This window comes from Coregonus clupeaformis, chromosome 23 (genome assembly GCF_020615455.1).
Source record: "Coregonus clupeaformis isolate EN_2021a chromosome 23, ASM2061545v1, whole genome shotgun sequence".
NCBI lineage: Eukaryota > Metazoa > Chordata > Actinopteri > Salmoniformes > Salmonidae > Coregonus > Coregonus clupeaformis.
Window position 1 is genome coordinate 44,495,713 of NC_059214.1, and position 24,534 is coordinate 44,520,246.

Here is a 24,534-nt window from a genome sequence, read left to right on the forward strand (position 1 = left end):
GAGCATCGCTGCGACAGGATGGCGCCAACTCCCACATCAGACGCGCCCACTTCAACGACGTAACTGACGGGCCGTGGTCCGGTTGAGAGAGAATCGGTGCGTTGGTGAATCGCCTTCAAATCCAGAAACGCCGATCCGCCTCCGGATTCCACTTGAAGGTCCTGATACTGGAAGTCAAGGCAGTTAACGGAGCGGCCACACGGCTGTAATCCCGGATGAATCTGCGGTAGAAATTCGCAAAACCCCAAAAATCTCTGGAGCTGCAATCTCGCACCGGGCTGGGCCCATTCCAGAACCACTCTAACCTTCTCCTGGTCCATCCTAATCTCTCCCCTGGAGATGATGTACCCGAGAAAGGATGTCGGTGGGCGTGAAACTCGCACTTCTCGGCCTTCACGAACAGGCGATTCTCCAACAATCGCTGCAGAACCTGCCGGACATGCTGGACGTGGTCGGAAGGTTCCTTCGAGAAGATCAGAATGTCATCCAGGTAAACAAAACACAAAGAGACCGATCATATCTCTCAGGACGCCGTTCACCATACTCTGGAATACCGCTGGAGCATTGGTCAGTCCAAACGGCATCACCTGATACTCGAAGCGACCCATCGGGTGTATTGAAACCCGAACAACCACTCGTCCCCCTCTCTGATCCGGGACCATGTGATACGCATTGCGTAGGGTCTAGCTTGGTGAACACCGAGCACCCTGTAAGGAGTCGAAGGCAGAACTCATCAAGGGCAGGGGATACTTGTTCTTGACCGTGATGTCATTCAACCCCCGATAATCAATACACGGTCGAAGAGAGCCATCCTTCTTACCCACAAAGAAGAATCCTGCCCCCAGGGGGTGATGACGAGGGACGAACGAGACCAGCAGCTAGGGACTCCTTGATGTAGGTCTCCAAAGCCTCACGCTCAGGTCGGGAGATACTGAATAACCTTCCCTTGGGGGTAGACAGCTCCAGGGAACAGGTTGATGGCACAATCATATGGTCGGTGGGGGAGGGAGTGACAGAGCCTTCTGCTTACTGAAAACTTCCCCAAATCGCAGATATGTCTCGGGAACCAGGGACAAATCTGGGGGGTTTAGCCTCAATCACCTGACTGGGAACCGAATGGGGGCAGGCAGTCTTGAGACAGTTAGCATGACAATCAAGGCTCCAACTCGTATACTCTTGCCCGCCACCCAATCGAACGTGGGATTGTGTTCCTTCAGCCAGGGGTATCCAAGGACCAGAGGAACATGGGAAGACGGCAGAATGAAGAATGAAATCATCTCAGAATGATTCCCCGACAACCGCATCTTAACCGGTTCAGTCCTCATCGTGATACGTGCCAGACTACTGCCGTCCAGAGTGGTAGCTTCAATGGCTTCCGGCAATTGCTCCTTGGAAAGCCCCAGCTGTTCCACCAACTCGGCATCTAGAAAGCTTCCATCGGCACCTGAATCGATAAAAGCGTTAATCGCTAAGCTCTGATTCCTGTTCATAAGGGTAGCCGGGAAACGGGTCTGACAGAGGTATTGAGAGAAGTCGAAACTGGCTCGCTAAAAGTCCTCCCAACTTTAGCGAGCCGCGCAGTTTGACGACCCGACTGGAACCTGAGAAGCTGATCGGTTGGACGGAACCCATTGCTTCTCCCTCCTTCGCTCTCGGACTCGATTATCCACCCGAATAGACAAGGCTACCAAGCTGTCCAGGTCACTAGGCTCCGGATAGGAGAGATCAACTCATCCCTGAGCTGCTCCGAGAGACCCTGGTAAAAGGCCGCTTGCAGAGCCTCCTCATTCCACCCACTCTCCACAGCCAACGTCTTGAACTCGATCACGAAGTCGGCCACGCTGCAGTTCCTTGGCGAAGCGAAAACAGGCGCCTAGCTGCGTCCCCCCCTCGGACGGAATGGTCAAGAGCTTCCTCATCTCGGCCGTGAACCCCTGGTATGAAGCCATGCAGGGATCCTGTCGTTCCCAAACGGCTGAAGCCCACTCCAGCGCTCGACCACGCAGCAACTCAATCACAAAGGCTATCCTAGCCTTGTCTGTGGCATAAGAGTAGGGCTGTAGATCGAACACTAATCCACACTGCATAAGGAAGGAACGGCATCTTCCCAGCTCCCCTCATATTTATCCGGCGCCGGAACCTTGGGCTCACGGAAGGACACGGCTTCAGAAGGGCAGGCGACATGGGTGAAACCGGTAGTGGATCCTCCACCGGACACTTGCGTTGGTTCTGGACCTCCGTCAGACCGGTAGAAAGGTTCCGAACTGACAACGCGATCTCCTGTAGTACCGTGCTATGATGGCCCAACATCTTCTCCTGCTGGGTAATGGCATGGCGAACAGAGTCCAGGTCCGCTGGGTTCATTACTGGCCGGATCGTTCTGTCACGAGTTGCTAAGCCAGAACCCAGAAGCAGACCAGGACAAGGTAAGTTGAAACGAAGGTGAGTGTTTATTTACAAATTCAAGAGTGATGCTGAATAATCCAGGGAACAGAGCGGGCGGCGTTGATTAGTTGTTGGGGGTGCAGTGGTTGATCCCATCCTGAGCCGGCAGCCGCCGACCACCAGGCAGAGGTTGGATGAAGGTTCCGGACGGGTGACTGCAGATGGAACAAAACGGGGGTAAGTAAGCAACAAACCAACAAGGTGCAAAAACAACAAAACTAACGCTAGGCTCTAAGACTGATACTCTGGTAAACCTACTGTTCATGGCTAACGATCCGGCAGGGAATGGATGTTAGGCCAGAGCCTAAGAAGGGTGATGATCAGGACCAGGTGTGCAGATTGCTGATGGGATGCAGGTGCGGAAATCAAGAGAGCTCCCCGGAGCGTTCCAGAACCCTCGGGAAACTGGAGATAACGAACATAAAAACTAGTCCACAGACAGGACCCGACTCAGACTGCCGGGATCGTTACACATTGGGCCTAGAAAAAGCGCAGAGAGAGAAAAACTCACCTTTGTTATATATATATATATACTGAACAAAAATATTAACACAACATGAGCTGAAATAAAAGATCCCAGAAACTTTCCATACGCACAAAACGCTTTCTCTCAAATGTTGTGCATAAATTTGTTTACATCTCTGTTAGTGAGCATTTCTCTTTTGCCAAGATAATCCATCCACCTGACAGGTGTGGTATATCAAGAAGCTGATTAAACAGCATGATCATTACACAGGTGCACCTTGTGCTGGGGACAATAAAAGGCCACTCTAAAATGTGCAGTTTTGTCACACAACACAATGCCACAGATGTCTTGAGTTTTGATGGAGATAGCAATTGGCAGAATGACTGCAGAAATGTCCAACAGAGCTGTTGCCAGATAATTGAATGTTCATTTCTCTACCATACACCGCCTCCAATGTCGTTTTAGAACATTTGGCATGACGTCCAACCGGCCTCACAACTGCAAACCACGTGTAACCATGCCAGCCCAGGACCTCCACCTCCTGCTTCTTCACCTGCGGGACACAATTGCATTTTATCAATGGCAATTTGAATGCACAGAGATACTGTGACGATATCCTGAGGCCCATTGTCGTGCCATTCATCCACTGCCATCACCTCAGGTTTCAGCATGATAATGCACGGCCCCAGGTCGCAAGGATCTGTACACAATTCCTGGAAGCTGAAAATGGCCAAGTTCTTCCATGGCCTGCATACTCACCAGACATTCACCCATTGAGCATGTTTGGGATGCTCTGGATCGACGTGTACGACAGCGTGTTCCAGTTTCAACCAATATCCAGTAACTTCGCACAGCCATTGAAGATGAGTGGGACAACATTCCACAGGCCACAATCAACATCCCAATCAACTCTATGTGAAGGAGATGTGTCACGCTGCATGAGACAAATGGTGGTCACACCAGATACTGACTGGTTTTCTGATGTTTTTAAGGTATCTGTAACCAACAGATGCATATCAATATATCTTCCCAGTCATGTGAAATCCATAGATTAGGGCCCTAATGAATTTATTTCAGTTGACTGACTTCCTTATATGAACTGTAACTCAATAATTGTTGCATGTTGCGTTAATATTTTTGCTATGTCAGTCACTTGTTATGTCAGTCACTGATAGTTAGTCAGCCAATTTAGCAATCCCCCAAAAAATTGCTGACATGAGCTAACATTTTTTAGATTGCTAAATTAGTTTACCGGCCAACCATCTAAACTTGTTTTCATGGTCGAATAATCAGCCGGTGATTTTGTTAGTCAGTTTCACTCAGATATTATATTAAAAACTGCAAACATTTCTCTACACCCTATGGCAAAATGTGTAGAATTGCATTAAATTAGTTATAAAATTACTAAATCGTCTCTCTGCCCCATGGCAAAATGTATAGAATTGCAGCAAACTTGCTTTAAAACAGCAACATTTTCTCTACACCCCATGGCAAAATGTGTAGAATTGCACAAAATGGAAATCTAAAATGTAAAAAAATGTCTCTCCACTGTCGAGGGGGGCCACTAAAATGTTTTGCTCGCAATAGGGAGGGGGGAGGGGGGTACGGATGTGGGTACGCAGACCCGCGAGCAACTGAACTAGAACCAACAATAGAAGAATACTGACCTGAGGTTTTCTATCTCAGGTGCTGTTTACGCAAATAACAGTTATGTCAAACCCCATACTGACACTTTCCCGTTCTCCACACCCAGATGGTGGCGTTGAGTGTTTGGAAGCTCTTCAGTGCCCCCTTGTGGTGTGTGGGACTGGTATTTATTGGTCCGTCAGTGTGTGTCCTGTTCATATAAAGATTTACAATACAGAGATGTGATGAACAAAATGCTCAAGATTTCATCAGAACGTAATCTCTTTGGCCTCCCGAGTGGCGCAGCGGTCTAAGGAACTGCATCACAGTGCTAGAGGCGTTACTACAGACCCGGGTTCATTCCTGGGCTGTACCACAATCGGCCGTTGCTGGGAGTCCCATAGGACGGCGCACAAGTTGTCCGAGTTAGGGGAGGGTTTGGCTGGGGGGGCTTTACTTGGCTCATTGTGACTCCTTGTGGTGGGCCGGGTGCCTGCAGGCTGACCCCGGTCGCCATGTTGAATGGTGTTTCCTCCGACACATTGGTGTGGCTGGCTTCTGGTTTAAGGAGCGTGGTTAGGTGGGTCAGACCTGCGAGCAACTGCGGCCCCTCATGATGAGTCCTACAGACAGCTTTGGGTCATGTACTTTCCCCATAGTGTCATAGCAAAGTATTCGTGTGCTGTTTTCTTATTTTCTGTTATGCAGTGATAAAAGAGAGAGAGCTGAGGAGAGAGAGGCTCACTGTTTCTGGGGACTGTTATCAGGCTGCTTCTCTCTATGTGTCCACCTTACACACACACACACACGCACGCACGCACAGAGGGTGGGTGGGAACCAGGGGAAGGGAGAGGGGGGTGGGAACCAGGGGAAGGGAGAGGGGGGTGGGAACCAGGGGAAGGGAGAGGGGGGTGGGAACCAGGGGAAGGGAGAGGGGGGTGGGAACCAGGGGAAGGGAGAGGGGGGTGTGACGGCTGGATTAGGGAGGACACAGCAGGGTGCTGCTGACAATTTCCTGCGATTCCCCCGGAGCTCAGCGGAGACTTCCTACAGGAGCACAGAACGGATGGAGGCATGAAATTACCTGATTGAAACTGATCTCTGGTTTAAAACACCGGCATGGAGCACGCACACACACACACACACACACAGAAACAGATCGGTTCCCCAACTTCATCGATGACCTTGACCAACAATGTGTGGGGGTTTTGAAGGTGATGAAGTTTGCGTATGGCCCTGTTAGCGTTCTCTGGTGTTAGTCTCTGGACATTGCCACTGCCATCAGATAATGCAGGAGGATGGCCATGCTGCTGTAACCATAGACAATATAACAGTACTAGTAAAATAGTGTTCAGATAATGCAGGAGGATGGCCATGCTGCTGTAAGAGAGAGAGAGAGAGAGAGAGAGAGAGAGAGAGAGAGAGAGAGAGAGAGAGAGAGAGAGAGAGAGAGAGAGAGAGAGAGAGAGAGAGAGAGAGAGAGAGAGAGAGAGAGAGAGAGAGAGAGAGAGAGAGAGAGAGAGAGAGAGAGAGAGAGCTCCATGCATTTAATTAAAAAAGCTTCTCTGAGCTCTCAGCCCTGCAGTATGAATTAAGTATGCACTGTGCAGTGTGTAGTCAGTGGTGCACACATGATAGGCATGGGGTTTCTCCTAGTGTTTTCTATTATTTAGGAAGCAGCTGTTTGATTTGGAATTTCTCTGTGTCTATATACAGACATTCTACACCTCAACTCTCACCGTACGAGATCCGGAGCCTGCTGCTTTTCTGTTCAACCTGATAATTAATTGCACCTACCTGGTGTCCCAGATATAAATGAGTCCCTGATTAGGTCCCGCGTGGCTCAGTTGGTTGAGCATGGCGCTTCCAACACCAGGGTTGTGGGTTCGATTGCCACAGGGGACCAGTACGAAAAAGTACGAAAATGTATGCATTCACTACTGTAAGTGGCTCTGGATAAGAGTGTCTGCTAAATTACGTAAATGTAAAATGATTAGAGGGGAATGATGAAAAAACACAGTGGAACTGGCTTCGAGGTCCAGAGTTGGGTTCTACAGCATCACAGACAATGGTGATTGTTTGGAGACAATGATAGAAATAGATCGGAGACGTTTTGTTTTCTCTTTGAAGTGTGGTTTTTCCCTGTTGTCTGGAGTAGTAAGCAGATTGGATGATGATGTGTTTGAACACACAGGACCTGAACTAGAACCAACAATAGAAGAATACTGACCTGAGGTTTTCTATCTCAGGTGCTGTTTACGCACATAACAGTTATGTCAAACCCCATACCGACACTCTCCCGTTCTCTACACCTAGATGGTGACATTGAGTGTTTGGAAGCTCTTTAGTGCCCCCTTGTGCTGTGTGGGACTGGTATTTATTGGACTGCCAGTGTGTGTCTTCTGTTCATGTAAAGATTTACAATACAGAGATGTGATGAACAAAATGCTCAAGATTTCATCAGAATGTAATCTCTTTGGGTGGCGCAGCGGTCTAAGGCACTGCATCACAGTGCTAGAGGCGTTACTACAGACCCGGGTTCATTCCTGGGCTGTACCACAATCGGCCGTGGCTGGGAGTCCCATAGGACGGCGCACAATTGGCCCAGTGTTGTCCGAGTTAGGGGAGGGTTTGGCTGCGGGGGCTTTACTTGGCTCATCGTGACTCCTTGTGGTGGGCCGGGTGCCTGCAGGCTGACCCCGGTCGCCAGTTGAATGGTGTTTCCTCTGACACATTGGTGCGGCTGGCTTCTGGGTTAAGGAGCGCGGTTATGCGGGTCATGTTTCGGAGGACGCATGACTCCACCTTTGCCTCTCCTGAGCCTGTTGGGGTGTTGCAGCGATGATTGAAAAATAATGTAATCTCTTTGTTCCTATGTGAAAGGTAGCAGCACCAAGAGGGACTGTACCAGTATGTTAGTGAGTGTTTGTTAGGTGACTTTGTACTATTTGCACACAGTGAAATGTCGAGGTAAGGTCTTGGGTGTCTAGTTTTAGCTGTGTTACAAACCTCAGGGGTTTGGTGAAGGTGTGTGTGTGGAAGGGGCGGAAAGTGTCAGAACATTCCATCTGAACACCCTTTAGTAATCTGACGCATACTCTTCCCCTGGAGGTGCGTGCGTGCGTGCATGCATGCATGTCACTAGCCATATATAGCCATAGATATGACTTGAAGTGTTGATGTTGTCATCCCATTCCCAATACGACCCCAAGGCAACCAAATGTGCCAGTTAGCTGTCTCTCTACTGCTAACCAGTGTACAAAACTATTTCTCTACGTACAGCAGACTATTAATGTCTGTGTTGAAGGAATGAGAAGAATAACGGTGTGTCATTTCCTGTCTCCACAGAAAGTGCCCTGAACCTGACGTGCAGAGCGTTCTTCGGCTACAGCGGGTCAGCGGTCAGTCCTCTCATCTACTGGATGAAGGGAGAGAAGTTCATCGAGGACCTGGATGAGGAGAGAGTCGAAGAGAGCGAAATCAAGTGAGACACGTGGTTGTTTTACTCCCTCACTTCTAATGTAGTAACCATATGGCTTAATATGTAATAATATTGTTGTAAGTCACTCTGATACGATTAGGATGAATACATTGTAACTATGGAATTGTGGTCAATATTAAATATGGATCCTGTAGACTATACAAACTAAACACAGTACAACACCATTGGATACTGTACTAGACCATACTATGATGTAATACTTTAAGTGCAAAGCCTTTGATGAGCTATTCAGTGTGTGGCCCAGGGGGGCCACAGCCCCCCTGAAATCTGATTGGCCACCCAAGTGACCCCCCCAGGAATTCTGAGATCTGATAGGTCGTCTCTGAATATATTTATCATTTTGACCAAGACGCGCCGACAGCAAGACTTATCACTCACCGGAGACATTATTTTTGGCCAGACAGCATCACATACATGGACTACAGATACTAAGACAGAGTGGCGCTGTTTGCCTCGCTCGGATGCTTTCTCTGGTGAAATAGATTCAGCCTCTTGCGAATTTGAGGAAAATTATGAAACACAGATAAACATGAATGAGAAATAATGTATCTTTTTTTATTATTACAATTTTGGGGGAAGCCTGGCTTCCCTTGGCATCCATGAATACACCGTACAGTGTACACTTATGGTGTTTGTAATAGATGTCCCTTTCCATTCAAATGATGGGTGCACAGTGCACTGTTCGGATGCTAGATTTATTTTGGAGAAGACGAACGTGCGCAGGTAACCTACTTAACCTGCTTTTTGAAGTGATTTGTTTGACAATCAGATGAAAACGTCATGACTGGTTGTGTTCATGACACATTAAAAGAGAATACATTTTGACAGTTAAATTACATGTCTTTACTATAAAGCCCATAAAACATTTTTAGAGACCCCTGAATGTCACGGTATAATTCGCACTTTGGGTGGCACTTTCAAGTGAATTTACTGCTGTATACTAATACCCTAAAATCCTTACCTTGAATGCAACCACTGTAACAAGACTTTTGGAATGATTTATGATGGATTTGAACAGGGAAATGTACCAAATCTCAGCTGAAGCATTTCATGTGTTGAACCATCATAATTATATTGAGAAAATCCACCTTGCAATGATTAAGTTTTAAAATGTTATGCCCTGGACACGCCTCTGGAGCTATTCTCTAAACTGTCATATCTAGCTGCTAAGTAGTCCCTTTGCAAGCCCAGGCAGGCAGGAAGGCAGGTAGGCAGGCAGGCAGGCAAACACAGTCTGTTCTGTTGCTCCTACTATCACTGCGCTTTCATCATCAGGCCTCTTTAGCACACAAAAGTCTATCTAGTGTCTGTACGTCTGTCTGTACATCTGTCTGTCTGTTTGCTTTTGTCTAGCAGTTCATACGGCTGTGTTCCTTCAAGCTCTCATCTCTGTTTCACACTCAAACCCTACTGAGTCCACTGAACACTATCTCTCTCTCCCTCTCTGGGCTCACGTTGAAACATTCAAAACAAGAACATTTCTGCCTGTTCTCTTTATGATGTCATGCATTTAAACAAGCCCATTTCCCATGTCTATCTCTATATTGTAACATATCTAGTTAAGACAGTCCATTTCCGCTCTTCCTCTCTCCCCCACTGCCTCTCTTTCTCTCTCTCTATCCCTCTCCCTCTCTCTCTATGCTATAACATACTTAAAACAAACCCATATCTGTGTCTCTTTCTCAATGCTGCACATTCAAATGAGTCCATTCCTCCACCCTCCAACAAATTCAAATGAATCCACCTTATATACCCTCTCTCTCTCTCTCTCTCTCTCTCTCTTCGCTGTAGCAACACACTTAAAACAAATCAATTTCCGTGTCTCTCTCCCTCCCAGTACTGTAACATATTTAAACGAGTCCATTGGCTGGTCTGTGTGCATTTCCCATTAGGCGCGGAGCGCTGTGTGTGGAGAGACTGCATCTGGGGAGACGGCCCTGTCAGATAGTTAACAACCACCATTTCTCACCGTGCTTCGCCGTCGCTATCGCTACCCGCTACCCTCACTACCCTCTCCCTCACTACCCTCACCACCCTCTCCCTCACAACCCTCACTACCCTCTCCCTCACTACCCTCACCACCCTCTCCCTCACTACACTCACTACCCTCTCCCTCACTACCCTCTCTACCCTCTCCCTCACTACCCTCACCACCCTCTCCCTCCCTCACTACACTCACTACACTCACTACACTCACTACCCTCTCCCTCACTACCCTCTCTACCCTCTCCCTCACTACCCTCTCTACCCTCTCTCTCACTACCCTCTCTACCCTCTCCACCCTCTCTACCCTTTCCCTCACTACCCTCTATACTCTCCACCCTCTCTACCCTCTCCCTCACTACCCTCTCTACCCTCTTCCTCACTACCCTCTCTATCCTCTCCCTCACTACCCTCACCACCCTCTCCCTCACTACAATCACTACCCTCTCCCTCACTACACTCACTACCCTCTCCCTCACTACCCTCTCTACCCTATCCCTCACTACCCTCTCTACCCTCTCCCTCACTACCCTCTCTACCCTCTCCACCCTCTCTACCCTTTCCCTCACTACCCTCTCTACCCTCTCCACCCTCTCTACCCTCTCCCTCACTACCCTCTCTACCCTCTTCCTCACTACCCTCTCTACCCTCTCCCTCACTACCCTCTCTACCCTCTCCCTCACCACCCTCTCTACCCTCTCCCTCACTACCCTCTCTACCCTCCCCCTCACTACACTCACTACCCTCTCCCTCACTACACTCACTACCCTCTTCCTCACTACCCCCTCTACCCTCTCCCTCACTACCCTCTCTACCCTCTCCCTCACCACCCTCTCTACCCTCTCCACCCTCTCTACCCTCTCCCTCACCACCCTCTCTACCCTCTTCCTCACTACCCTCTCTATCCTCTCCCTCACTACCCTCACCACCCTCTCCCTCACTACCCTCTCTACCCTCTCCACCCTCTCTACCCACTCCCTCACTACCCTCTCTACCCTCTTCCTCACTACCCTCTCTATCCTCTCCCTCACTACCCTCACCACCCTCTCCCTCACTACACTCACTACCCTCTCCCTCACTACACTCACTACCCTCTCCCTCACTACCCTCTCTACCCTCTCCCTCACTACCCTCTCTACCCTCTCCCTCACTACCCTCTCTACCCTCTCCACCCTCTCTACCCTTTCCCTCACTACCCTCTCTACCCTCTCCACCCTCTCTACCCTCTCCCTCACTACCCTCTCTACCCTCTTCCTCACTACCCTCTCTACCCTCGCCCTCACTACCCTCTCTACCCTCTCCCTCACCACCCTCTCTACCCTCTCCCTCACTACCCTCTCTACCCTCCCCCTCACTACACTCACTACCCGTCTCCCTCACTACACTCACTACCCTCTTCCTCACTACCCTCTCTACCCTCTCCCTCACTACCCTCTCTACCCTCTCCCTCACCACCCTCTCTACCCTCTCCCTCACTACCCTCTTTACCCTCCCCCTCACTACACTCACCACCCTCTCCCTCACTACCCTCTCCCTCACTACCCACTCTACCCTCTCCATTACTACCCTCACTACCCTCACTACGCTCTCCCTCACTACTCTCTCCCTCACTGAACATAGAGGAATGCAGATGGACTAGGGGAGGGAGGGGTGGAGGGAGGGAGGGAGGGAGGGAGGGAGGGAGGGAGGGAGGGCTTGTGATTTTGTTTTGTGGGTAGAGTCAGGTACAGAGCTCAGTTTTAAGGTTTGCAATCTTTCTCTCTCTCTCTCTCTCCCCTCTCTCTCTCTCCCTCCATCCCCCTCTCTCTCTAGGATTATCTTTCTCTTCAGCTGAAGGGCTATATCTGTTTAATAATGCAGCCAGATATTTCATGCTGTGGATCAATAATGTATTTGATCATGTATTCTTTATTGTCCACACTGCCTTTACCCCAGGCCTACTCTGATCCTCTCACAGCCCAGGCTTTACTCCCCTGATCACTATACACACCCTTAATGGAACGGACACACTCATTACTATCAGACAGAAAGAGAGAGAGAGAGCCAAGGGAGGGGTAGGAGGAGAGGGTGAACGAGAAGATGTAGAGAAAATAGGAGATGGAGATGGAGAGGTTTAAAAGTTAGAAAGGGTTAGGATTTGGGAAAAAGTTCAACAAGAGAGAGAGAGAGAGAGAGAGAGAGAGAGAGAGAGAGAGTAACCTAACAAATGGTTAGCAACTTGTAAACATGACAAAATAAATGTACAATTGAAACATGTAATCATGTACTGTATGTTTAAGCCATGCAGCCAAAGTATCTTCCATTCCACTGCTACAGGGACGTGGACGTGTTTCCAAAGTTTAGCCTCCCTCCCACACTCTCCTGGCCTGAACTTCAGCCCAGGGAACCCAGTAAACCCATATTTAAAGAACCCAACCTATTGATTCCGACTAGTTCCATTCCTATGAAAACGCAGGCCCATAAATTATCATTTGCGTCGCAGATGGCGACAGGGCTATTGTTGTTTTCATTGCATGCATGGTTAGGCATTAGCACGGGGACGGTGTGTGTGTGTGTGTGTGTGTGTGTGTGTGTGTGTGTGTGTGTGTGTGTGTGTGTGTGTGTGTGTGTGTGTATGTTCGTGAGATTAATAAATTAGCCAAACCAATCTGCCTCAGAATTATCGATGGTGTATTGAGCTGGTTTAGTTTGGTTCACACCGGATTCGCAGGTGGGCGTTGGATGAAGTAAAGGAAATGAATACGTTTGTAATTGATCAGTTAAATGAGCAGACACAGCATTCACTGGCTTTACTAATGAGGAAGTGAGGAGCTGATGGAAGAACAGTGCATTTTGTTCAGGAAGAGATTTTACTCCAGAGAACTAGCCTGGTCCCAGGTCTGTTTGTGCTCCAGAGAGTTAGCCTGGTCCCAGGTCTGTTTGTGCTCCAGAGAGCTAGCCTGGATCCAGGTCTGTTTGTGCTGTCTTGCCAGCTCCCATGGTCATTGTCACACACAAGACAGCTAGATCCAGAATCAGGCTACCAGAGAGAGGGGTCAGGTGATATAAGAATTATCTTAAATGAAGTAGCAGAAATGTTAATTAAACATAGACTTAAAATTCTAGCTCACTAGATATAAGTATGTATTTAGTATATTCAACGTAAACTGACCAAAGATCAGCATTACTTCTTGAACACGGGATGGGTTCAAAGTGTCGTCGTGGGAGACCTGTGCCTAGCGACCGCTGAGTGGTGTGGCGATCTGTTTTTATTATGGAAACGGATCCTGTCTCTCCCCAGAGAACTGTCAACCCCCCCCCGCCCCAACACACACACCCTTTCCTCTCAGAGGGCATTCGTTTTAACTACAAATCCCATTATGCAGTCTCAATCATGTCCTACAAAGCCCACGATGCATTCTCAAATACCGACTACAAAGCTCTCTAACAAACTATATTTACTGTATGTGCTGCTGTGTGCACACAAAGAGCCTGGGGTGAGTACATCACAGAACAGTCATCCCTCTCTCTCTCTCCGCTGTCTCTCTCTCTCTCTCTCTCTCTCTCTCTCTCTCTCTCTTTTGGGGCTGTCGCTGGGCAACACAGACTTTCAACTCCCTCCAAAGATTTTCTATGGGGTTGAGATCTGGAGACTGGCTAGGCCACTCCAGGACCTTGAAATGCTTCTTACGAAGCTACTCCTTTGTTGCCCGGGCGGTGTGTTTGGGATCATTGTCATGCTGAAAGACCCAGCCACGTTTCATCTTCAATGCCCTTTGCTGATGGAAGGAGGTTTTCACTCAAAATCTCACAATACATGGCCCCATTCATTCTTTCCTTTACACGGATCAGTCGTCCTGGTCCCTTTGCAGAAAAACAGCCCCAAAGCATGATGTTTCCACCCCCATGCTTCACAGTAGGTATGGTGTTCTTTGGATGCAACTCAGCATTCTTTGTCCTCCAAACACGACGAGTTGAGTTTTTACCTAAATGTTATATTTTGGTTTCATCTGACCATATGACATTCTCCCAATCCTCTTCTGGATCATCCAAATGCACTCTAGCAAACTTCAGACGGGCTGGACATGTACTGGCTTTAGCAGGGGGACACGTCTGGCACTGCAGGATTTGAGTCCCTGGCGGCGTAGTGTTACTGATGGTAGGCTTTGTTACTTTGGTCCCAGCTCTCTGCAGGTCATTCACTAGGTCCCCCGTGTGGTTCTGGGATTTTGCTCACCGTTTTGTGATCATTTTGACCCCACGGGGGTGAGATCTTGCGTGGAGCCCCAGATCGAGGGAGATTATCAGTGGTCTTGTATGTCTTCCATTTCCTAATAATTGCTCCCACAGTTGATTTCTTCAAACCAAGCTGCTTACCTATTGCAGATTCAGTCTTCCCAGCCTGGTGCAGGTCTACAATTTTGTTTCTGGTGTCTTTTGACAGCTCTTTGGTCTTGGCCATAGTGGAGTTTGGAGTGTGACTGTTTGAGGTTGTGGACAGGTGTCTTTTATACTGATAACAAGTTCAAACAGGTGCCATTAATACAGGTAACGAGTGGAGGACAGAGGAGCCTCTTAAAGAAGAAGTTACAGGTTGTCACACGCTGGCTCTGGGACTCTGTTATGTTGAGCCAGGGTGTGTTGTTTCTATGTGTTTTGTGTTCTAGGTTTATTATCTAGCTCTTGTGTTTCTGTGTTGGCCGGGGTGGTTCTCAATCAGAGGCAACGAGTATCAGCTGTTGCTTGTTGTCTCTGATTGGGAACCATACTTAGGCAGCCTGTTTGCCACAGTGTTTTGTGGGATCTTGTTCCGTGTATGGTTAGTGTCTGTTACCAAGGACGTCACGTATCGTTTTGTTGTTTTGTTCGTGTGGTGAATTTAAATAAAAGTATGTTCACTAATCACGTTGCGCATTGGTCCACTGTGTTCGACGATCGTGACAGAAGATCCCACCAAAACTGGACCAAGCAGCGTGTCCAGGAGCCAACGCCAGAGGTAACTCTAGCGGATATCCACCTCGACTGGGTCAAGCAGTTTGTCCAGGAGCCAACGGCAGAGTTAACTCTAGTGGATATCCACCTCGACTGGCTCAAGCAGCGTGTCCAGGAGCCAACGCCAGTGGTAACTCTAGCGGATATCCACCTCGACTGGGTCAAGCCGCGTGAGGAGGAGAGAGGTTGGATTTGGGAGCAGAGGATGGAGAGTCTGGCGAGAGCCATGGAGGCCATATCCACGGGGGAGAGACAAACCCAAAACAAATTTAGGGGGGGGCTCACACCGTGGACGACGGGGCTGCTGGAGGCAGATAAGGGGCGAGTTAGTGGACGAGGAGAGAAGGCCACTGGGTTACGGGAGCCATTGGCGAGTAAAGCGAAGGAAAATGTAGAGGCACGGCAAGAGGTACTGAGGTGTGTTGCCAGTCTGGTCCGGCCCATTCCTGATCCCCGGGTAAGGCCAGTGGTGTGTGTTCCCAGTGCGGTCCGGCCTGTTCCTGTCCCTCGCACCAAGTCTATGGTGCGCGTCGCCAGCCCGGCCCGGCCTGTTCCTGCTCCCCGCACCAAGCCAATGGTGCGCGTCTCCATCCCGGCCCGGCCTGTTCCTGCTCCCCGCACCAAGCCAATGGTGCGCGTCGCCAGCCCGACCCGGCTTGTTCCTGCTCCCCGCACCAAGCCTGTGGTGCGCATCGTCAGCCCGGTCCGGCCCATTCCTGCTCCCCGCACCAAGCCAGGGGTGCGCGTCGTCAGCCTGGTCCGGCCCGTTCCTGCTCCCCGCACCAAGCCTGTGGTGCGCGTCGTCAGTCCGGCACAGCCCGTGCCTGGGTCACCGGTGCCTGGTCAGGTACCGGTCAGCTGCTCCACATCAGAGCCTAAGCATTCCGCTCCACCGATGTCCAGTCCAGCTCCAGCCAGCGGGGCCAGACCGGACCAGGGGCGCTACGGAGGGTGGTGGTCAAGCCCGGAGCCGGAACCGCCTCCGAGGAGGAATGCCCACCCGGCCCTTCCCTGTTCGGTTTGTGTTTGGCGCGGTCGCAGTCCGCGCCTTTGGAGGGGGGTACTGTCACGCCATGGCTCTGGGACTCTGTTATGTTGAGCCAGGGTGTGTTGTTTCTATGTGTTTTGTGTTCTAGGTTTATTATCTAGCTCTTGTGTTTCTGTGTTGGCCGGGGTGGTTCTCAATCAGAGGCAACGAGTATCAGCTGTTGCTTGTTGTCTCTGATTGGGAACCATACTTAGGCAGCCTGTTTGCCACAGTGTTTTGTGGGATCTTGTTCCGTGTATGGTTAGTGTCTGTTACCAAGGACGTCACGTATCGTTTTGTTGTTTTGTTCGTGTGGTGAATTTAAATAAAAGTATGTTCACTAATCACACTGCGCATTGGTCCACTGTGTTCGACGATCGTGACACAGGTCTGTGAGAGCCAGAAATCTTGCTTGTTTGTAGGTGACCAAATACTTATTTTCCACCATAATTTGCAAATAAATTCATAAAAAATCCTACAATGTGATTTTCTGGAGAAAAAAATTCTCAATTTGTCTGTCATAGTTGATGTGTACCTATGATGAAAATTACAGGCCTCTCTCATCTTTTTAAGTGGGAGAACTTGCACAATTGGTGGCTGACTAAATACTTTTTTCCCCACTGTAGCTCACAAATAAAACTGCAATTTTAACAAATGTAGAATGATTTATGAGCAAATGTTCAGAAATCCCTAACATTTACAACTGTGGAATATGCATTTGTGCATTCAAAAAGTGCTTGTTGATGTGCTTACAGAATTTTAAGAAGTGTAATTCACCTGTTGATGTATTACAATCCACAAATGTGGCTTCAGATGAACAATCTTTGTGTTACGTGACACGCAGAGTGATGACATCACGGCTGTGTCCTTCTTGGGAGAATGCTTTCTAGCTAGAAGAAGTGTAATGTATACGCCGGGAAGTAGGAAGCAGGTGAGTTTAATAATGAATCAATGCAGATGAACAAAACAGTATGAAAATGTATGCACTCACTAACTGTAAGTCGCTCTGGATAAGAGTGTCTGCTAAATGACTAAAATGATTGCATTCATTATTATTTTATTTTTTCATACTGGCCCCCCGTGGGAATCGAACCCACAACCCTGGCGTTGCAAACGCCATGCTCTACCAACTGAGCTATATCCCTGCCAGCCATTCCCTCCCCTACCCTGGACCAATTGTGCGCCGCCCCATGGGTCTCCCAGTCTACGACAGAGCCTGGATTCGAACCAGGATCTCTAGTGGCACAGCTAGCACTGCGATGCAGTGCCTTAGACCACTGCGCCACTGAAATGTGAGCATAATGTTTATTTAACAAATTATGTTAACATTTTCATTAAATTACTTTCATATGAATACTAAATTCGACCATTGGGGCATGCAACCCCGAGTGTGTGCTTTCGACATCAGCCCACTTGCCAAGCTAGCTAACTAGCTAACGTTAGACACTACCGATAGCTAGCAGGCGATCTTGTCAGCTTAATTTCTAATGTTTTTTATCAGATAATGTTCATATTTTTTACTGCCACACCAGTTGGGAAAGAGTGATTTGTCCTGCCAAAGCATCAATTGCCCTGTTTAGTCCCTGAAAGAAAACAGATTTCTCATTAGCTTGCTAGCCAGATCACCAATTCAGGATTTAAAAACTGAGCAGCTTCATAATTGACACATTTCTGAATTAACAATTACCTAGTAAGTTTAACTTTGGTTGTTAGTCTAAACAGCTGACGAGATCGCCTGCTAGCTATCGGTAGATTCCAACGCTAGCTAGTTAGCTAGCATGGCTAGTGGGCTGATGTCGAAAGCACACTCGGGGTTGCAATGGTCGAATTTAACATTCATATGAAAGTCATTTGTTGAACTTCTTAACATTTGTTGAATAAATAAATGTTATACTCACATTTCATTAAGTTGTTAGTTCTTCTTCTAGCTAGAAAGCTTTCTCCCAAGTACACAGCCGTGATGTCATCACTCTGCATGTCACATGACACAAAGATTATCCCAATAAATGGAGATAGCCGACTCTCATCTAAAGTCACATTTGTGGATTGTAATACATCAACAGGCAGAAAAGAATTCAACAAATTCTGTAAGCACAGAATACAGATCCACAAGCACTTTTTTAATGCTCAAATGCACATTCCACAGTTGTAAATGTTAGGGATTTCTGAACATTTCCTCACAAATCATTCTACATTTGTTCAAATTGTAGTTTTATTTGTGAGCTATGTTGAACATATTTACAGATCATAGATTTATTTGTACCTTATGGTGAATAACATAGCGTTCCTGTACTTATTAGTGCTTCACAGTAAATATACTCCTGTACAGTAACACTTTCATTATGTTTTCTCACCCAGCACATTGCAAACTCAATATTTTCTGTAGGCCCTGCAGTCCTCATCTCCTCAACACACAGCAAACCAAGTCAATCACCCCACCAATGTTTTTCCCTGTCAGCCCTGGGATTCGAAAAGGCAACTCTCCAGTTACTGGCCGGTCTCTCTAACCTTGAGACTGCTATGAAGTGAGGAGACATGGACATCATAGTTAGTAGGAAACATGAATGACTTTGTCTGGCTTTCAACACAGTATTTATCAACTCTGTCACATTGCACCCCTCTACGGAGGGGGACATGTGACTACTCCCACAGAGACTGCCATCCCCTCCGTTAATTAATGTTTTCTCTTGTCTTGCAGGGTGGTCCGGGAGCACCTGGGGGAACAGGAAGTGGCCATCTCCTTGACGATCCACTCGGTGGAAGAGGGGGACCTTGGAAACTACTCCTGCTATGTGGAGAATGGCAATGGGAGACGGCAGGCCACCATCCAACTCTCCAGAAGGGGTAAGGGTTCTTTCACACACCCATAACCCACAATACACTCTCCAGAAGGGGTAAGGGTTCTTTCACACACCCATAACCCACAATACACTCTCCAGAAGGGGTAAGGGTTCTTTCACACACCCATAACCCACAATACACTCTCCAGAAGGGGTAAGGGTTCTTTCACACGCCCATAGCCCACAATACTCTCCAGAAAGGGTAAGAGCTCTCTCTCACACCCATACCTCACAGAACACTCTCCAGAAGGGGTAAGGGCTCTCTCTCACACCCATACCTCACAGAACACTCTCCAGGAGGGGTAAGGGCTCTCTCTTTCGCTCACACCCATACCTCTTAGTAATTTATCTGAATATTTTATAACCCAGGCAGCATAGACATCTCTCTGGTCCCTCTCTCTCTCTTTCTGCATCTCTCCATCCATACCCCCTTCCAATATTCCTCCGCTCCCTCCATCTCTTTCTCCCCCTCTCCATCCATACCCCCTTCCAATATTCCTCCGCTCCCTCCATCTCCTTCAGTCTTCTCACCCACCGGTCTGTGTTAGGTTCAGAGCTCCTTTGTGTTTGTCACCATAGCGATGTGTGTTTACACTCCATTTCATTCTATTTTCTCTTTTGTTGTTGTTTTTCTTACATTCATCCATTATTCTTAGTTCTCTGGCATGACTTGTGCCAGGCTCTCTTTATGCAGTGGTTGTCACTTTAGCCAATAGAGCAAATGTGATGGTTATTTAAGCAGCCAATAGCTCCTCTTCCTTTCTAAACAGCTGAGTGTTTGTTTATTCTTTGTTTTATGTTTCTCCTCCCAGGATGCAGTATTGATGATTGATGCTGAAGGAAGGAGGGAGGAGAGAGGGAAAGAGAGAGGGATGAGGACAGGGGGTGTCAAGAAAATGGAGAGAAGTTGGTATAAATATGTAGGTTACTAATCTATTGAGACACAAAGAATAGGGTGGAAAAAACTGAGAGAGGGAGAAAAGAGAAGAGGAAATGTAGAAGAATGAGTTAGGAGAAGCATGGTGAAAGAAAGAGTTGAGATCGAGAGGGGACTTGGGAAGCAGAGGAGAGAATAGGGGAGAAAATCACGTTTGGTTTCTTTAACTTCACATTCTCTCCATCCATGTTCATCCCCTTGAGAAATCCCACTGTTTGTGTCATGGCTCACCTAGACAATGAACCCAATTTTAGATAATCCTCCCTCTCCCTCTCTTTTCCTCAAGTCATCATAAGCCCCCTGTCTCTTCCCTGTGGATGTGCTGCACGACTCAGAGCAGAGCAGAACAGAGCAGAGCAGGGTCTAACAGAGCAGGGTAGAGCAGAGCAGAGCAGAACAGAGAAGAACAGAGCAGAGCAGGGTAGAGCAGAGCAGGGTAGAACAGAGCAGGGTAGAACAGAGCAGGGTAGAACAGAGCAGAGCAGGGTGGAACAGAGCAGGGTAGAACAGAGCAGAGCAGGGTAGAGCAGAGCAGGGTAGAGCAGAGCAGAGCAGGGTGGAACAGAGCAGGGTAGAACAGAGCAGAGCAGGGTAGAGCAGAGCAGGGTAGAGCAGAGCAGGGTAGAACAGAGCAGGGTAGAACAGAGCAGGGTAGAACAGAGCAGAGCAGGGTGGAACAGAGCAGGGTAGAACAGAGCAGAGCAGGGTGGAACAGAGCAGGGTAGAACAGAGCAGAGCAGGGTAGAGCAGAGCAGGGTAGAGCAGAGCAGAGCAGAGCAGGGTAGAACAGAGCAGAGCAGGGTAGAACAGAGCAGAGCAGGGTAGAGCAGAGCAGAGCAGAGCAGGGTAGAACAGGGTAGTACAGCACAGCAGAGCATAGAGACTGGGGATGACTATTACTCTCTGCAGTCTGATGTCTTCTTATTGCAGCACATGCAAACAGCCCTATACTACCATGCACACACACATACGTACATAAAATGATTATGGTGTTGGGAAACATGATTGACTGACTCAATAGTTTTAATGACATTGTCTTTCTTTCGCTCTCTCTTTCTCTCCCCCCTTTGCTTTCTTTCTCCCTCTCTCTCTCTCTCTCTCTCTCTCTCTCTCTCTCTCTCTCTCTCTCTCTCTCTCTCTCTCTCTCTCTCTCTCTCTCTCTCTCTCTCTCTCTCTCTCTCTCTCTCTCTCTCTCTCTCTCTCTCTCTCTCTCTCTCTCTCTCTCTCTCTCTCAGTAGAGCTGATGTACACAGTAGAGTTGGCTGGTGGTTTGGGAGCCATCCTGCTGCTGCTGCTCTGCCTCATCTCTGTGTATAAGTGTTATCAGATTGAGCTCCTGCTCTTCTACAGGAGACACTTCGGCAGCGAGGACCTGGATGGAGGTAAGGGCACAGAGCCTCAGACCAATAGGTGGCTGTTGTGTCTATTTCTCTCTCTCTCTCTCTCTCTCTCTCTCTCTCTCTCTCTCTCTCTCTCTCTCTCTCTCTCTCTCTCTCTCTCTCTCTCTCTCTCTCTCTCTCTCTCTCTCTCTCTATCTCTCTCTCTCTCTCTATCTCTCTCTATCTCTCTCTCTATCTCTCTCTCTCTATCTCTCTCTGTCTGATCTATCTCTGTCTCATCTCTATCTCTGTCTCTCTCTATCTCTCTTTCGCTCTCGCTCTCACTATCTTTCTCTCTCTCTCTCTCTCTCAATCTCTGCATGTCTGCATATCCCCTTTAAATCTCCCTCCCCTCTCTCTTGATATCATAATATACTTTATCAACGTGTGTGTGTGCACGCATGCGTTGAAGGTTGTTTAATGGGTCGTTTCTTTGAAAGCCATTACCGGTCTTATGCTGGGGGTTGAGACCCAGCAGTCAGAGCCTGCAGCAATAACAGGCTCCCAGGCACACACATAAACACACACACACAAACTCCTCACTGATAGCCAGCCCATTGTCTCCAGTAATAACCCAGTGAGTGAGGTGTGTGTGTGTGTGTGTTTGTGTGTGTGTGTGTGTGTTTTTGTAGGTCACTAGGGATGCATGGAGAAGAGGGGACACAGATTTTCAATTTGTTCTCCATTAAGAGAGGGATCAGTCTCAATATGTCATGGTATGATGCCCAACCTCCCCTGTGGACCAGCAGATAACTGCTGTCTGCTTTGGGACGAGGAGGCTGGGACTGGGCCAACTCCCTCCCTGCCCAAATCATAGGATAAAGTCCACCAACAAACTGAAGTGGGAGACTAACTTTTTGTTTCCCATCCCAGATACAGTTAGTTCTGTCCTAGTTTGGGCCTGTTGGTGTGTTTCCTTAGAGTGTTTGTTATATTCACACTTTGATTGGTTATTTTCTGCCTTCTATTCTAGAATTCTACATTGAAGTAGAGTCGTGGCCACTTGTGATGTCGTCAGTTAGAATACGTTTGAATGGAAGGAACAGCCCTTCCATGGGGTTAAATCCAACCATTCAACCCATGTAATCTAACTGGTTATGATTAGCAGTGGTTGGTTGAGATGTTTAAGCTGTTGTTAGTTGATGCAGGCTGTGTCTGGCCCCTCTAGCGAGCCTGAAAACCCCTCTCTCCTACCTCAAAGAGTGTACTTTCCTCCCTGAATGACCCATGCACACACACACACACACACATGCAAACCCACTGTAATGACTTGGACTCAGGCTTCTGTGGTGATGCCTGCCAGGATTACTTTAATAATTGTGTTTTTTGTTTTTTTCCTTTATTTTGGGGGGGACGGGTTGGGGAGCACAACATGTTTTTTGAGTATCATCTGTTTGAGCCCTGCACCTATGAGTCACACAGGCTGGGTCCTTCTCTCTCTCTCCTCACTCTCGCTCGCTGTCTCTCCTCTTCTCTCTCTCGCTGTCTCTCCTCTTCTCTCTTCTCTCTCTCTCCTCTCTCCTCTCTCCTCTCTCTTCTCTTAATTTCAATTCAATTTCATTTTAGGGGCTTTATTGGTATGGGAAACATATGTTTACATTGCCAAAGCAAGTGAAATAGATAATAAACAAAAGTGAAATAAACAATAAAAAATTAACAGTAAACATTACACTAACAAAAGTTCCAAAAGAATAAAGACATTTTGTCACGCCCTGGCTCTGGGGACTCTTAAATGTTGAGCCAGGGTGTGGAGGTTCTATGTCTTATTTTCTATGTTGATGTGCTAGATCGTTTAGATCTATGTTGGCCAGGGTGGTTCCCAATCAGAGGCAGCTGTATCTCGTTGTCTCTGATTGGGGACCATACTTAGGCAGCCTGTTTGGCACTAGTCGGTGTGGGATCTTGTTCTGTAAAGGTTTGGTTTGTGTAACCTAGGACTTCACGTATCGTTTGTTTGTTGTTTTGTGTCGTGTTAAGTACGTAATAAAATGTACGCTTATCACGCTGCGCCTTGGTCCGTCTCATCAGTAAACGATCGTGACACATTTCAAATGTCATATTATGTATATATACAGTGTTATAATGATGTGCAAATAGTTAAAGTACAAAAAGGAAAATAAATAAACATAAATATAGGTTGTATTTACAATGGTGTTTGTTCTTCACTGGTTGCCCTTTTCTTGTGGCAACAGGTCACAAATCTTGCTGTTGTGATTGCACACTGTGGTATTTCACACAATAGATATGGGAATTTATCCAAATTTTGTTGGAAGCTCTCTTTCTCTCTCAATTCAATTTAATTCAAAGGGGCTTTATTGGCATGAGACACGTGTTTACATTGCCAAAGCAAGTGAAATAAACAAAAGTGAGAAGACACAAAACAACATCAACAAAAAATTATTAGAGTTTAACAGTAAACATTGCAATCAAATCAAATCAAATTGTATGTGTCACATGCGCCGAATACAACAGGTGTAGACCTTACAGTGAAATGCTTACTTACAAGCCCTTAACCAACAACGCAGTTTTAAGAAAAAATCACACAAAAAATCACACAAAAAAATACAATATAAAATAATACGAAATAAAGGTAACAAATAATTAAAAAGCAGCAGTAAAAATAACAATAGCGAGGCTATATACAGGGGGTACCGGTACCGAGTCAATGTGTGGGGGCATCGGTTAGTCCAGGTAATTTAAGTAATATGTAGGTAGAGTTATTAATGTAGGTAGAGTTATTAAAGTGACTATGCATAGATAATAAACAGAGAGTAGCAGCAGCGTAAAAGAGGGAAGGGGGGGCTATGCAAATAGTCTGGGTAGCCATTTGATTAGATGTTCAGGAGTCTTATGGCTTGGGGGTAGAAGCTGTTTAGAAGCCTCTTGGCGCTCCGGTACCGCTTGCCGTGCAGTAGCAGAGAGAATAGTCTATGACTAGGGTGGCTGGAGTCTTTGACAATTTTGAGGGCCTTCCTCTGACACCGCCTGGTATAGAGGTCCTGGATGGCAGGAAGCTTGGCCCCAGTGATGTACTGGGCCGTACGCACTACCCTCTGTAGTGCCTTGCGGTCGGAGACCGAGCAGTTGCCATACCAGGCAGTGATGCAACCAGTCAGGATGCTCTCGATGGTGCAGCTATAGAACCGTTTGAGGATCTGAGGACCCATGCCAAATCTTTTCAGTCTCCTTAGGGGGAATAGGTTTTGTCGTGCCCTCTTCATGACTGTCTTGGTGTGTTTGGACCATGTTAGTTTGTTGGTGATGTGGACACCAAGGAACTTGAAGCTCTCAACCTGCTCCACTACAGCCTCGTTGATGAGAATGGGGGCATGCTTGGTCCTCTTCTTTTTCCTGTAGT

At 47.7% G+C, this 24,534-nt stretch overlaps 1 protein-coding gene across 1 annotated transcript in view; it reads left to right on the top strand.

The window, feature by feature from the left end:
- The window catches only part of LOC121536522 (interleukin-1 receptor accessory protein-like 1), a 401,955-nt gene that overhangs the window by 370,332 nt on the left and 7,089 nt on the right, over positions 1–24,534 (top strand). The window contains exons 7-9 of the mRNA XM_041843855.2: positions 7,886–8,021; positions 18,719–18,864; positions 21,033–21,179. Of these exons, the coding sequence (XP_041699789.2) occupies positions 7,886–8,021; positions 18,719–18,864; positions 21,033–21,179 (429 nt within the window). The remainder of the gene's footprint in view (positions 1–7,885; positions 8,022–18,718; positions 18,865–21,032; positions 21,180–24,534) is intronic.